This window comes from Nicotiana attenuata, unplaced genomic scaffold, assembly GCF_001879085.1.
Source record: "Nicotiana attenuata strain UT unplaced genomic scaffold, NIATTr2, whole genome shotgun sequence".
Classification (NCBI taxonomy): domain Eukaryota; kingdom Viridiplantae; phylum Streptophyta; class Magnoliopsida; order Solanales; family Solanaceae; genus Nicotiana; species Nicotiana attenuata.
This window is the reverse complement of record NW_017674706.1, coordinates 1-15,653: the sequence shown is the minus strand read 5'-3', so window position 1 is coordinate 15,653 and position 15,653 is coordinate 1. Positions and strand designations below refer to the sequence as shown.

The 15,653-nt window shown below is 39.1% G+C and overlaps 3 protein-coding genes across 3 annotated transcripts; 2 read left to right on the top strand and 1 right to left on the bottom strand.

The window, feature by feature from the left end:
- The first annotated feature begins 439 nt into the window (after positions 1-439).
- LOC109219152 lies at positions 440-5,463 on the top strand. Its single transcript, XM_019383581.1, has 4 exons — positions 440-802; positions 1,282-2,237; positions 2,315-2,413; positions 5,115-5,463. Exons 1-3 carry the CDS (start codon positions 700-702, stop codon positions 2,405-2,407), a joined length of 1,152 nt encoding a protein of 383 aa, XP_019239126.1. The 5' UTR covers positions 440-699; the 3' UTR covers positions 2,408-2,413; positions 5,115-5,463.
- Positions 5,464-5,912: 449 nt separating this feature from the next.
- On the bottom strand, positions 5,913-7,359 carry LOC109219153. The gene is made up of 4 exons (XM_019383582.1): positions 7,102-7,359; positions 6,556-6,775; positions 6,398-6,443; positions 5,913-6,279 (listed from the first exon to the last, which is right to left on the bottom strand). Exons 1-4 carry the CDS (start codon positions 7,226-7,228, stop codon positions 6,193-6,195), a joined length of 480 nt encoding a protein of 159 aa, XP_019239127.1. The 5' UTR covers positions 7,229-7,359; the 3' UTR covers positions 5,913-6,192.
- Positions 7,360-8,771: 1,412 nt separating this feature from the next.
- LOC109219151 (pentatricopeptide repeat-containing protein At5g46460, mitochondrial) lies at positions 8,772-12,140 on the top strand. The gene is made up of 2 exons (XM_019383580.1): positions 8,772-11,665; positions 11,791-12,140. The coding sequence occupies exon 1, from the start codon at positions 9,075-9,077 to the stop codon at positions 11,178-11,180; it is 2,106 nt and encodes a 701-aa protein (XP_019239125.1). The 5' UTR covers positions 8,772-9,074; the 3' UTR covers positions 11,181-11,665; positions 11,791-12,140.
- Positions 12,141-15,653: the final 3,513 nt, after the last annotated feature.

The following is a 15,653-nucleotide window of genomic DNA, read 5'->3' as shown; positions in this document are numbered from 1 at the left end:
AGAAGACGAAGCAATATTGTTACAAAATAATAAATGATGTGCTCTTTTATAAAATACAAAAGTTTGGGGCAAATTTTAAAAAATGTAATAATGATGCTGGTTTTGGGATTTGAAATTTTGTCAAAATGTAGGCAAAATCTATGGCCAAACTTGTGTTTGCCAAATAAAATCCAAATTTATTTTGGCAAAATCTATGGCCAAATGAGTCCTTAATAAATCTGAAAAAATAGGACAATAATAGAATGATAGTCTTGAAATTCCTAGTAACACACACAAAGAGAAAATCAAATAACTAAAATGATTTTGTAAACATTTCAAATTATCAGACGGCAAAGGGAAAAGAAAAAGGAAAAACTAGAATATTTGTGTCATAAAATTAAAATGCTGATCTGTCTAGGAAAAAATAGAAATATAATAGAGGCTCGCACAAAGGTGACGCTTCGTTTGATTTCCAAGAAACAGAGGGGACCCAATCCCCATCTCCCACAATCTGCCAGTCTTCTCCAGTAGTGGTAAAGTACCATTTCAAAATCTCCCCATTTCCCCAATACAACCACAAAACAAAAAGAGAAAGAGAGAGGCAGAGAGCTTAAAAAAGATTCCTCAATTTTGGAGATTTTGAGAGAGAAACAAACATCCCATTTTTCTTTTGCAACTCTACTACTACAATAATCCTAGCCTTAGCCTTATACCAACAACATGCCATCAGGTGCTAAGAAGCGAAAAGCTGCTAAGAAAAAGAAGGAATTGCAATCAAAAGAGTCCCCTACTTCCCACAACACCACTGACTCTGTTCTTGCTGGTACTTCACACTTTAATGAGTACTAGGCTTTGTGCTATGTTTTGGTTTTTCTTGTTTGTTTGTTTGATTTTCTAAAAGAAATAATTTTTATGCTTTGTTAAGTAATTTTGGACATACCCATGTGGTTTTTTTTTCTTTCAATCTTCAACAACTTTATAGCTTGTGATCTGTCTCTCAATTTGGCTTTGGGGGTCTGATTTATTTTATCCATATCCATATGTTTCTTGGTGGAATTCTAGTTGGTTATTGGTGTTTTCTTGTTGTGTGTATATAGATGATGATTGTATAGTGTGTGTCTGTTTGTTTCATAAAGTGTTTTGGTGGGAGCATTCATGACCCACCAACCCATGTTACTTTCATTATTGCATACTTTTTAGTTGTTAATTTTGGTTTGTGAATAATAAAAGCTGATGGGGAATTGCTAACTGTGACATTCTTCCTCATTTGATATTGAATCCCTATGGATGGATCTATGGCAGGAGAGGAGGATTTGAAACATGAGGATAGAGAGAGTGATAGTGAGGGGGGTTCCCCTGCTTCACAAGATCACCAGAATAACCAAAACCAGTTCACTGAAGAGGAGGTAGAAAATGGGGAGAAGCAATTAGATGTTTCACATGATCAGTCAATTGACGAGAATAAATCCAATGGAGTGAAAGATGAAGGCAAGGAAGTGGAGATAGTTGGAAATGAGGGCGGAGGTGTTGTGGAGGTTGAAAGGGAATTGAAGATTGAGGGCGAATTTGACGGCCAGAAGATAAATGTTGAGTATGTTGAACCCATGATTGAGTCCAACAGAGAAGGGTTGCGAAGGAGTTCTAGTAGCAGCAGCAGTAGTAGTAGCAGCTCAGTTGAAGAATATGCTGTTGGTGATAAGAATAATATTGTGGTTGATAATGCTCCAGCTGTTGAATTGGTCAAAGAAAGTGATTGTTTGCATGATACACAAGTTACTGATAGCATTGAGGGAACAACTTCTGCTTCTGACTTGGATAAGGCTGCAATATCAGAAGACGTAGTTCAAGTGACAACAAGTGCGTCTAATGCTGTTAATGTGACCGGATCTACTGTTGAACCGGTGGTGAAGGAAAAAGGGGAAGAGAAACTGTATGTTGTGGATGAGAAAGATACAGCTTTAGATACTGTTTTGGAAAATTGGGAGGAAAATTTGGATGTTGTAGTTGACAAAGCCACTGTTTCAGAAGTGCTGGTGGAGACAAGATTGGAGAAAAGCGATGAAGCAGCTAGTGCAGCGTCATGTGAAGCTAGTGCAGTATCGACTGGTAATGCTGTAGCAAATACAGATATAAAGGCTTCTGTGAACATAGAAAATGAAGACAAAGTAGATACGCCCCACAACGCTCCTACAATTGATGTTGGTGTTTGTGCAGATAATGTGAAAGAATCTCCAGCTAATGAATTCCATGACCATCAGGTTATCTGTCCTTCTCTTAGTTGCACGAATCATTAGGTGGAAAGTGCTCTAAAACCTTTATTTATTTCTGTTTACAGTTAAAGGTGGCGTTGCCTTCACGACCAGTGCAAACAACTTCCTGGAAGGGCTGCTGTGGCTTGTTTGAGTTGTTTGCAGGATCAAATAGATAAATTAAGGTAAGGTGTCAGCCTTCTTATAAATTATTTTTTGCAACCACTTAATGATTTACCCGTCATACATTTGCAATAAGAACAAAATGTTTTAACTTTTATTAATTGGGGTATATCTTTTGGTCTTTTTGGTTTATTTGATGTCCTTTATGCTATTGATACCGTTTTAAGTGCTTTTTGGGTCTGAAAATTGGTTCTTTGCTTTGTGGCTTTGATTGACTATTCTGAATTTGACTACAAGAAGAAAGCATGATTAAAAAGAACAGACTGTGCAGATCAGCGATTGATCCACAGTTACTTTGCGATCACAACAACAACAACAACAACCCAATATAATTCCACAAGTGGGGTCTGGGGAGGGTAATATGTACGCAGACCTTACCCCTAACCCGAGGGGCAGAGAGGCTGTTTCCAGAAGACCCTCGGCTCAAGAAAGCAACGAGAGACGATATATTAGTACTATCAATAGCTCATAATAAAATAACATAAAATACATAACATAACATAAATAACAAAATAACAGCAACATAAGAAATATAGGAAATACGAAAAAGATGGAAGGTATACTAATATCCAACAGATAAAGCCCTACATCAGTAGCTGATCAGTAGCATCCTAAGACTAACTCCTAACATGCTAGTCTCACACTAGTGCGCTGTAGAATTATCCACAACTTTCCCCTAACCTACAACCTTAATGCTCGACCTCCACAGTTTCCTGTCAAGGGCCATGTCCTCAGTAATCCTAAGTCGCGCCATGTTTTGCCTGATCACCTCTCCCCAATACTTCTTAGGTCTCCCTCTACCTCTCCTCATGCCCACCACAGTCAGTCGCTCACACCTTCTCACCGGTGCATCAGTGCTCCTCCTCTGAATGTGCCCGAACCATTTGAGTCTTGCGATCACTTTTTCTAAAAAATTAAGTGCAACCCTCTGTACTTCCTAAACTCAAAGATTTAACTTTTCTGCAACTGCTCCAAATACATTATGTCAACTTGAATTCCACCTCATTGATGGTATCCTATTATGCAATCTTGTCTTTTAAATGACCATCAAATAAAATCTATTTTCCATTAGTATTTGCATCCAAATTATATCATGCTAAACAGAAAGGCAAAGTTGATCTGCTGTGTTGTCATTTTGGATTGTTTTCTTCAAGCTCTGGTGCAGCAAACACATCTTTTTCAGTCTTTCTTCAAGAGTGTTGGTTGTTGTTCCTTTATTGCAGTTTTATTAATGTTCTTGAATCTTTTTTCCTCTGTCACAAATACCCTCTATAGGACTCGAACTAAATGTTGAACTCTTGGGTTTGATTTGTTTTATCATAGGATATGTTAGATTGCAAATGGTGTGACTTCTATATTCACACTAAATCTGGTTACTAGTTTAGATCAACAAATAAGGTATTTGGGATCTCCTACTATATTTTGTCATGTATCCTTCTAAAATGTCAGTTCTAGAATAGGCCATGTCGTGGGAGATTGTCATGTTCTCTTCATGGGTTGATCAACCTTACATACACGACTTGCTATAAATTTTAGAGAATATCTAGTGTTAAAGAACCCCAAGTTATTATATATTGGAATGAAATGGTTCGACACAGAGCAAAATGGATAGTGATGATTCATATAGCTGATTCTAGCTAGTTTGGCATTGAGAAGGTGTTGTCGTTGTATATCTTTGTAGGGTTTGATTTGTTATGGGCTTCGCTGAATAGGTTACTAGGTTAAGATACCCTGTGATTCAGTAGAACAGTTGACTAATGTCTCTCTCAGTGAAATCTTAGACGTTGCACATCTTGCTTAGTTCAAGTGTTTGAAATCTGGGCACAAATGGGGTGAAATTCACGGTTGACATGAGTTGTCAAAGAGATTGCTTGAAGGAGTACTATGGTGACTTATGAAGTCATATAGTTTGTGAGATTGAATACCTTCTAGAAGTTGGTTTAGAAAATAGTGATAGTTATAAAGCTCACCAACAAGGGTAGCCATGGTGCAAAAGATCAAACATGTACTCCTGTTGAAATTCAATAGGGGTTTAGATGTCATGGGGAAGCTAGAGATGTATGAGTGGAAAAAGCAGCATAAATTGAGGCCTTTATGCATCAACTACCGTCTCTGTGGAAGAAGGTTATGAACTGCTACTATTAGCTGAGACAAGGAAATAATGTGAAGTAGTAGGATATCCAGTTTCCCTTTTGTGCGGGGAGACAAAAAGCTATTAATCTGCAGAGTTGTATGAAAAATGAATTTGAGGATCATGAGAATCGGATTCAGAAATACACATGTGCTAATGATATCCTTTGTGAACGTCTTTTTGTTGTTTGAGCAAGATAATGAATATGATTTAGATACAAGAAGAAATTTCATCTCCACATCTCATGTTGAAATGATTTGCGTGTATGTCGCTGTTGTCAATGATTTGGCAGTTAAGTGGAGTACCTGAGTTTGTATTTTCTGGGAAGCTTCCTGGACATTCAAAGTGCTGTAACATACTAGACTCCTAACATAAGTTTAATTTTTTTTTATGTTTCTATTTGCGTGCATGTCTTTTTCCACTCTTATTGTAAGATCTGATAAATGTACGTACCATCGAGTTTACGTCCTTTAATATATCTGGCAATTGAGATATATATATATCTCTTAGTTTAGCATTGATATTCGTGATCTTCTTGTTTTTTTGATTACATGCTTTTTTTTACAATGCAGAAGCATGAAGCTGATTGAATGGAATGGAGTAGCAGCATTTGGATTTATAGAAGTTAATGACTGCCTTCATGTTCTTGAACAATGTTTTGCTATGGTCTTGTTATAGAAACTTATATGTTCAGTAGTCCTAGTTTAGTTCGAAAGCAGCTTAGAACTCCTCGTCTCTTAGTTGCTGTCCTGTTATTTTGCAATGGTAGCCTATTTCTTGTATGGTCTATTGGTTTGATGTATCTGCTCCTCAATAGTTGGAAGAGCCTTTTTATGTTTTGCTGTTGCATAGGGCACTTGGAATTGTTGTTCATCAAGATTTCACCAGCATATGCTTATATAATTCCTTGGGTTTTGGACATAGGCTCCGATTTGTTATTAGTAGTCACTCCTTTTACTTTTCTTCACTAAGTTTGACATCAATGATGGTTATTTTTCTGTTAGATTGGTTATTCGTATTGTGAATATCTTTGCCAGTTGTTTGCAGTCCTGAATGCTAACGCAGACAGTCCTTACATGCTAAACGATCTTTTGATTAGATTTGAGTTATTCCATGGAGTTTAGGTGCCACTAATAACTATGCTTTGAAAGGTATCTGTTAGTTCAGATTTTAAGGTTCAGTTTGGACTTCTGTTTTGAAGTTTATAATACTTTCGTGTATGAGCAAGTACTAGACCCCATTTATGGGATTACACTGGTTGTGTTGTTGTATGAACAAGTTCTAGCTGATTTGATATCCTTTCTAATATTACTTTGATAGCAGTAGGTAAATCCTTGTCGAGCCTTCATAATTCAGGAGATATGTAAATATATGTTGCTTTTTCTTGCTAATGTCACATTTTCTGGAAAAAGCCAGTGGAGAGTAGTATTTGTGCATCACTTATTAGCTTCTTACAATTCCAATACTAAAGATAGTTTAAATACAAACAGCCATGCTCTGGCCAACTTTGTACACACAAGAATAAAATGAAACAAAAGAAATTGGCAAACCAAACAAAGAACCCTTACAAAAACAGAAAAAAAGAAGCAGCAATCTCAATCAACAGTTCAACACATTCCACGCGATATGACTCATTTTCTCCAAGTTCATTTATCTCCTTGTTGAAGCACCATGAATGGCCATGATGTATACCAATTGAGTAAACGATAGAATTATTAAGAATGCTTCCATTGTTCTCTGCAAATTGATATAAAGAAAACATGAAAGAAGTTAATGGCACAATTTTTCTTAATTTGCAGAGATTGACTTTATATACAGCTATAGGTTCTGTTAGGAAATTATTTCAGTTCCTCACCAATTTGGCATTCCTGTAATTGAGTTGAACTTCTTTCCATGCAAAGCTGCATGAATGACAATTTCATTAGTGACATTTAGAACAGTAAATACAAAGAACACAAACATTGAGAAGAAAACTATGCTAGTGAGCAAGAATGTGAAAGACTATGCACTTACCCCATGGCAAGGAGTGTAAGACTCCAGGCAATGGCTGCAGCAGAAGTAGCAGCTGGTAAGCTGTCGATGTTCCACTGGCGAATATGGTTGAGCCCAGAGAGAAGAGATGCAACTCCAACCACACCTGCAATCAAAGCAAATACAACAAAGAATCCAGTGGCAGAATTCCCCATTGGGAAGTAAATTGGAGAGAAATGTGCTGGAAGATCAAAATCTGCACCTGTAAAAAGTCACACACACCATGATCAGTCTTAATCCAGAGACTTAGTAAAAAGATGCACAATTAGGGTGGTCTAACGGTCAATGAAATGAGTGAAAATTATGGGGGATCAGGTTGAATCCCAATGGAGACGAAACAAAAACGTTAAGTTTTTTTTTTTTCATCTGTCTATATCTTGGTGGATAAAGTTACTCGAAACCTATGCTGGTGGGAAGTATGTAACAGGTATCCCGTGAATAGTCGAGGTTTGAGCAAGCTCACTCGAACAACATCATTAAAAAGAAACACAAACCAAGTAAAACTACGAGTTTTAACAAGGTGCTTACCAATGATGAAACCATGATCAATGGCAAAGTTCATGGCCCAGCCAGCAATCCCTAAAACAACAGCATACATGCAGAAATTAAGGACCAAAAGCAAAGATGCAACAGGTTTCAATTGCCCACCAGCCATTCTTGGTTCTTGAAAATGGTATGATAAAGAGCTGACACCTCTTTTTGATGATATGGGAAATAAAGGCTTTGTAAGAGTTTTAGGCTAAGAAGATTATTTTGTATAAATGCATGTGATATCTGCAAGTTCTTGGGGGTCTTATAAATGTTATAATCTCAGAAGGTTTTGGTTCTTTTCTTGTAAGGCTGTTGTTCTAAAGGGCTTTGTGGGGTTGTAAAGGCAATGCTTCATAATCAAGGCAAGGAAGCAAAAACCAAGATTCTTTCTCACCTTAAAATTTTTAAGTATTACTTTTGAGGTGGTACATTCTTTGATTTCAAAAGGAACGTTCTTTGATTTAGGATTTCATATTTGGTTATATAGTTCTTTCAAGGAGGAAGTGAAAGTAATATTCCTTGAAAATAGAGCTTGTTTCAGAAGTATATATTGGATGTACGAGAAATTCAAAAATAGTCAGATTTACAAGTGGTCATTCAAAAATAGTCACAATTTCAAAAGTAATCGAAATTTAGCCACTTTTCACGTAAAGATAAATTTGAACGAAAACACTGTTCATAATATACTGGAACTCCACTCCAGTATATTATAATGGAGTTCCAGCATAAGTATACTGGAGAGTTCCAGTATACTTATGCTGGAACTCAAGCATAATATACTGGAGTTCTAGTATAATATACCGGTCCAGCAAATTATACACATGTGCTCCAATTTCTAGTATATTATGCTGGAACTTTTCGCGATGAGAGTTCCAGCATAATATGCTGGAAGTTCATACACAGGTGCACCGTTCTCCAGTATATTATGCTCGACCGGTCCTTGTTGCAGCAAAATAGTGGCTATTTTTCAATGACTTTGCAAATGCTGGCTATTTTTGAATGACCAGTCTGAAAACTGGCTAGCCCGTGCTATTTTTACCATTTTATCATGAATACTTCTTGTTTTCATTGGTGTAGCCACATAGCGTAAAGGGTGGTCAGTTGAACACATATATATTAACTTTGAACACCCTTAACAAAATTCTTGGATTCGTCACTGATTGTTTTAGTGTAGAAAATTGGTTTATACATTTTCACCTTAAAAGAAAATAAAAATCTTATATAACTATGTTTGAACCACAAAATGAGCTATGTAAAATCTCTAGAACCTTGTTATATTTCTTTAATAAGGGTATGAAATTTGTAATCACAAAATTTTGTCAGAGATGGTTTTAGCTAGCAAGGAAAAAGTGGAAGTGCCTGTAACATTGCAAACTAGAGGAAAACTGCTGATGCCAATGGAATGGACTAGTGGGAAATAATTTTTACCATTTGTTTGTTAATGACAAAACAAATGACACAAATGTTTGATGAGAAATGACACAAATTGTCCCTTATATTTGGGAATGAGTCTAAAATAGTCCACTAAATATACTTCTAAACAATTTTAGTCCTTTAAGTTTGTCAGAAATTAGCACTTGTGTTTACGTCAAATATTTAACAAAACCTTATCGTTAGATTTAAATTTTGGTTAAATTTTGAACTCCTCTACTGCTTCACTAGAATTTTTCCTTATATAAGAGGATTCAACAGTTTATATATACCTAAAATAAATTATTTTTTCTCTATTTGCATAATATAACTTTTCCACGAGGATATTCAACTGAACCGCCTTATTCTTACCTCCTGTCTCTACTTAAAAGGATCAAAACTGCCTAGGAATATAATTTAGGGGTTATTTTGGTATAGATGTGTTTAGTGTAATTTAGCCTATTTTTTTTTTTTAGATCTTCCCTTAGGCGATCGTTGAAGTCGTTAAAATACCGTTGAACCCCCATGTAGTGAACTTTTCCCGCTGCAGGCTTCTTCTCATGCCTAACCATGTCCTTCTTCGTGTTGCTATATCTCAATCACCCAAATCATACACCATCTCAGTTCCATCAAGATCTCTAATTGGTTTAGCAAGATTCTTCAGAGTAGCTAGCCCCACTTGCTATTCTATTCTATCAGAGCACTTAAAGAACAGGCGAATTGATGAAGCTAAAGAGCTTTTCGAAAGAATCCCATCTCCAAATATTTATTTATGCACCAAAATGATTGCTGGGTATGCTGAAAATCTAAGATTGAATGAAGCACTGAAGCTGTTTGATAAAATGCCTGTAAAAGATACGGTTATGTGGAACTTGATGATCAAAGGGTGTGTAGATTGTGGGGATATGGAGATGGGTTTGAAGCTTTTTGACGAAATGACTCAAAGAAATGTCATTTCTTACACGACGATGATAAACGGGTTTTTGAAGTTTGGAAAGGTTGAAGAGGCTGAGAGTTTGTTTAGAGAGATGCCACAAAGGGATGTGGCTGCTTGGAATGCTATGATTTATGGGTATTTTGAGAATGGAAGGGTGGAGGAGGCTGTCAAGTTGTTTGAGCTGATGCCTCATAGGGATGTGATTTCGTGGACTTCGGTTATTAGTGGGCTTGATCAGCATGGGAGGAGTGATGAGGCTCTATTGATTTTTAAGAAGATGCTAGATTTTGGTGTTGAGCCCACTTCTAGTACCTTTGCTTCTGTTGTCACAGCTTGTGCTAATGTGAGGAATTTAGGTCTAGGTAGTGAAATTCATGCCTGGGTTGTAAAGGTTGGTTATCTGTATGATACTTATGTCACTGCTTCACTAATCACATTATATGCTAATTGCATGCACGCGGATGATTCTTCTAAGGTATTCAGTGAGAGGTTGCACATTAACGTTGTTGTATGGACATCTCTTTTGACAGGGTATGGCTTGAATTGTAAGCACAAAGAAGCATTGAAAGTGTTCGAGGATATGATTAGAATTGGTCTACTTCCCAATCAGTCTTCCTTCACTAGTGCCCTAAATTCCTCCTGTGAAATGGAGTCTATTGATCTTGGCAGAGAGATTCATGGTGTAGCAGTCAAACTCGGATTGAACACTGATGCCTTTGTTGGTAATTCGCTAGTTGTATTGTATTCAAAATGTGGAAATGTAAACGATGGACTCATTGTATTCAAGGAGATTCCTGAAAAGAACATTGTTTCATGGAACTCGATCATTGTTGGATGTGCACAACATGGATGTGGAAATTGGGCACTCACATTGTTTGCCCAGATGGTACGCTCAAGTGTTGATATGGATGATATCACATTTACTGGGTTACTTGCTGCTTGTAGCCATTCTGGCATGCTAGAGAAAGGAAGACGCTTATTTCAGTATATCTCCCAAATCTCACCTGTTGAAGTGACACTTGAGCATTATAGTTGTATGGTAGATATCCTTTGCAGAAGTGGGAAGTTAACAGAGGCAGAGGATTTGGTGAAAAGTATGCCCATGGGACCAAATTTGTCAATATGGTTAGCTTTGCTTAGTGGTTGCAAGAAGCATTCAAATTTAGAACTGGCTGAAAGAGCTGCAGAAAACGTTTTTCATCTTGACCCAAATTGTAGCGCTGCTTATGTTTTATTATCTAACATTTATGCTTTTTCTGGTAGATGGAGTGATGTTGCCAGAATTAGAGGAAATATGAAAAGAAGAGGAAATATAAAACAACCGGGATGCAGTTGGGTTAATCAAAAGGGAATCCGGCATACATTTCTTTCTGGTGATACTTTGCATCCTCTAAGTGATAAGATATATGAAAAGCTGGAATGGTTGACGGAAAAGTTGAAAGAATATGGTTATGTCCCTGATCAGAGATACGCATTGCATGACGTAGAGGAGGAACAGAAGGAAGTTCTGCTGTCATATCATAGTGAGAGGCTTGCTATTTGCTTTGCATTAATTACGACTGTACATGGTAGTACTATAACAGTAATGAAGAACCTGCGTATCTGTGGGGACTGCCATTCTGCCATCAAGCTCATAGCAAAAATTGTTGAACGTGAAATCATTTTAAGAGATTCTAGCCGCTTTCATCACTTTAGGGACGGTTTCTGTTCTTGTTCAGATTACTGGTAGCATTATCCTTTTGATTATCATTTTGGGAAGGTTAGTGGAACCTTGTAACTGTTCACCAGAAGCAGGAATACATTTAAATTTAAGGGAACTGCCAGAGAATCGATGGCCCTGACCAACAACATTCTGGGAAATGCTTTACACCAATATAGGGTCCTTCCATGGAGCAAGGATAGGTAACGATCTTTGGAGTAACTTTTACCAAAGTAGAGATCAGAATTAGCATGCACGCTAGGTAACATTTTTTCGGGTAACGTTACCAATATAGAGATCAGACATTAGCATACACTGCTTCAAATGTCTGGATGCTGATCTGGGAGCCATGTCTAAAAACTGTCCTATGATTGACCGGTTGTACCTATAGTCAAGGCAGCTGATGCACAAAAATAAAGCTTGAGTACCCGGTGCCCTATCATGCCAAGCTTGAGGTACCTGGTGCCTTATTTGCATAGTAGGACGCCATCGACAAATCTTCCAACAGCGATCAGGTAGAGAGATTCTTGTCATTGGAGCTTTAGTCATAAAAATCTTGTTTTTTTTTTTTTTTTTTGGGATATCACTGGTTAGTTGTTAAATATAGAACATGCTAATAATGTCCCTGCTTTGCGAACAGGAAATACTTTATGTACGCTCGTGAGAGGTGTATTGGTCTGAATTTGGTGACTTGGTAATAGTAGATAAACGGGACCAAGGACGGGGTCGACCGCGGTGTAATAGCGGGAATCCGTCCTCGAGAAGGCCGTTGTCAAGAACGAGCAACTGAAGTGAAGAAATAACGGTAGGATAGGTTCAGATATGGACACAAAGAATATTCCTTTGGATATTCCTTGTTTTGTACTTTTTAGAGTTTCTTGGAAATATCCCTTATAAATAGGAAGAGATAGACAACAAAAAGGGGATCTTCGCTTTCTGAGAAAAACATATTGTAAAAGGTTGACTTGAGGGAATATACAAAAGTTATCTTGTTCATTAATTATCTTATCCAAGCACACGTTACTTAGTCTTTGTTCACAAGATCCAAAGATTCCATAATCATCTTCACTTCTCTTCTTTCCACGTTGCTGTCAGGGGAAAGAACCATTCAAGTCATATAATAATTGGGTGGTAGATTCTTTCTTATTACCTTCATTGCCATTATCTACGTTTATTGCATGTTTGTGTTATCATATTTATTAGCATTCATTGAATACAAACGTGCTGATTAACGTTGTTCATCTTACCGACTTCACATAATATTGGGTCTAGAATTCGTTATTTTTAACTAAGATTCATCCTTCATCTCATCATTAATTGGTTTAACTAAAAGGCTTAACACTTTTTGGTCTAACGATTTGGCGCCGTCTGTGGGAAGCTTTTAGTTAAAATTTTAGTTTCTTCTAGATCATAAAAAAGGGACAGCCATCTTTTCCTCGTTTGCACGAACTAACAATGGCAGGAAAAGGAGACGAAAGACAGAAAGCAATAATGGGTGTCACTACCAACATCTTAAACACTATCAACGAGGATGACGGAGGAGACGATGAGAATGTAACACCAAATGCTACACTCAGGCGGAGTGATTCACCTCCCCCTCGTGCAAGTGTAACCGCTTCACGCGAAAGGGGAGCTTCCACATCCACAACCGAGGAAGCACCACCGATAGTGAAAAAATTATTGGAGGAGTGGCTGACAAGTACCCTAAATGACATACTCGACAAACCCGTTCAAAGGGCGAATAGAAATTCCGCGCCAACAGATATCACACCGACTACCAGTGAACAACCCGCTCTCACAACAGGTAACACTCACACCGCTGTTGACGCAGGTAATGACGCATTCACGACCATCCTAAAGAAAATGGAAAACGAGAACAAAGAGCTCTGCGACCAGATGAGTAAACATCAAGAAAGGGTCGATAAAATACCGGGCGCCCCAAAACTGCTACCGAAACGGGATGTCGGCCGATTCATCGAACAACCATACAGCGAGGAGGCAGCCCCACATACCATACCCAAACCTTCAAAATACCGCCATATTTGAAGATATATGACGGCACGGCGGATCCCGAAGATCACATCATTCACTACGTCACAGTAGTAAAGGGCAACGACCTATCAAAGGAGCAAGTATCGTCAGTGCTCTAAAAAAGTTTGGCGAAACCTTAACCGGAGGAGCCTTAACTTGGTACTCACAATTACCAGTACGGTCTATAACAACGTTCGAGGAAATGGCCGACAAGTTTGTCACCACCCACGCCGGAGCTAAGAAAGCGGAAGCCAGAGTAAATGATATATTCGTCGTCAGGCAATCGCCTGGCGAGGGACTCAAGGACTTTTTAGCTCGGTTTAACAGGGTAAGAATGAGCTTACCAAATGTATCGGAAGGAATGGCGGTAGCAACTTTCCAGAACGGGTTGAACAGGAACGGATCAAGAGCGATAAGAAAACTATTAAGCAGACTCATGAAATACCCCCCACCACTTGGGAAGGAATTCACAACGCCTACTGCGCCGAGGTGAGAGCGGACGAAGACGACCTTAACGGTCCGATACAACGGTTAACTTTGGTTCAAACAGAGCCGAGGAAAGACCGTCGTAGAGACGCTCGAAGAGATCAGTCAGGACCCCGCTTCAACCGAGACAAGCACCAACCTTATGTTAGAACAACCGTCCCACCATCTCCTCGCCATGTGGAAGGACTGTCCAGGCCACATATAGGGACTCAGCGGAACGAAAAAGGTATGCCTCCGCTCTTATCTGCTCACAATTTCTGTGTTTCCCCTTCAGAGATAGTGTATGCACTAGAGAAGCTTGGCCCAAAGGTGAAGTGGCCGCAAAAGATGAAATCCGACCCAAGTACCCGAAAGTCGAATATCCTCTGTGAATTTCATCAGGAGCGAGGTCACAAAAATGAGGACTGCATAGCCCTACGACAAGAGGTAGTGAACATGCTCCGCCAAGGGCACCTAAAGGAACTGATGATCGACCGAGAAAGAGCCAATTTCGACCGCGAAAGAGAACAACACTACGGCCCACCAAAGCCGCCCTCTCCTGCCCGCACCATTCAAATGATCATCGGTGGAGGCGACAAAGCAGCAATCAACCACATAAAGTTTACTACCACAGACAAGCTAAAACGGTCAATCACTCACGAGCGGTATGATGACCTCGGAGAAAGTATCATCTTCGATAAGTACAAACGGTTTGATTTTTCCTCACTCCGATGCTCTTGTCATTACTTACGTATTTCAGATACTAATGTTAAAAGAATAATGGTAGACGGCAGAAGCGGCGTGTGTATTATTCACCCTCGAGTTCTTGCACAAATTCGACTCGAGGACAAGATAATACCACGCTGCATAACACTAACAGGTTTTAACAATGTAGTCGAACGAACCTCAGGAGAAATAACGCTGCCCGTTCTGGCCGGGGGCGTCACCCTAGAACAACGTTCCACGTCATGAACCAGGACACAGCTTATAACGCAATCATAGGACGACCATGGATACACGCCATGAGGGCTATCCCGTCCAGTTTGTATCAAGTAATCAAATTCCCTACCTCGTGGGGGATATTCAACATCCAAGGCGAACAACACACAGCCCAAGAATGCTATCGCATCGCCCAAGATTGCACATTCACTCAACAGCTGAAAGGAACAAACTCAGAAGCATAGCAATTATCAAAGTTGGGGTCCGAACTCAACGATCAGAAAGACGTTATCAAGGACCCCGACGTCGTGGAAGCCGCGGGATCAACAATAGAAGATCTCGATCCCGTCCAACTAGATAGCAGCAACAACAACAAAAAGGCTTACATAGGCCATAAGCTCTCCGAGCCAGGTAAATTTCATGAGTTTTTAATCAATAATGCCGATCTATTTGCTTTTTCCCACGCAGATATGCCAGGTATTCCGAAAGATGTTGCCACACACAAGTTGAACGTCGATCCCCTACCCCCCCCACAGTACAACAAGTAAGAAGAAAATTCAATGCCGTAATCAACTAGGCAGTCAGCGAGGAAGTGGATAAACTACTCGCTAACGGCTCCATCCAATAATCGAAATATCCTCAATAGGTCGCCAATGTAGTTATGGTAAAAAAAAAACGGGGAAATGGCGGATGTTCATGGATTTCACAGACCTAAACAAGGCCTGCCCGAAAGACTCCTTTCCCCTGCCTCATATCGGTCAGCTCATTGACGCAACGGCAGGGCACGAGTTGTTGAGTTTCTTGGACGCCTACTCAGGTTACAACCAAATCCTCATGGAGGAAGAGGACCAGGAGAAGAATACTTTCATCACCCATCAAGGAACGTACTGTTATCGAGTCATGCCATTTGGCTTAAAGAACGCGGGGACGACTTATCAAAGATTAGTAACCAAAATGTTCAAGGACCAACTCGGCAAAACTATGGAAGTTTACATAGACGACATGTTTGTCAAATCGAAAAGGAAGGAATATCACATCGACCACCTGAAAGAAGCCTTCGAAATACTA

What these genes read in the sequence shown, in the direction of transcription:
- LOC109219151 (XM_019383580.1), top strand. Translation starts at nt 9,075, where the DNA reads ATGCCTAACCATGTCCTTCTTCGTGTTGCTATATCTCAATCACCCAAA.
- LOC109219153 (XM_019383582.1), bottom strand. Translation starts at nt 7,228, where the DNA reads ATGGCTGGTGGGCAATTGAAACCTGTTGCATCTTTGCTTTTGGTCCTT. An exon ending in TGATCATGGTTTCATCATTG is followed by an intron (nt 6,776 to 7,101) that starts GTAAGCACCTTG and finishes GACTTTTTACAG; the next exon opens with GTGCAGATTTTGATCTTCCA. An exon ending in CTTACACTCCTTGCCATGGG is followed by an intron (nt 6,444 to 6,555) that starts GTAAGTGCATAG and finishes TCATTCATGCAG; the next exon opens with CTTTGCATGGAAAGAAGTTC.
- LOC109219152 (XM_019383581.1), top strand. Translation starts at nt 700, where the DNA reads ATGCCATCAGGTGCTAAGAAGCGAAAAGCTGCTAAGAAAAAGAAGGAA. An exon ending in CACTGACTCTGTTCTTGCTG is followed by an intron (nt 803 to 1,281) that starts GTACTTCACACT and finishes GATCTATGGCAG; the next exon opens with GAGAGGAGGATTTGAAACAT. An exon ending in ATGAATTCCATGACCATCAG is followed by an intron (nt 2,238 to 2,314) that starts GTTATCTGTCCT and finishes TTCTGTTTACAG; the next exon opens with TTAAAGGTGGCGTTGCCTTC.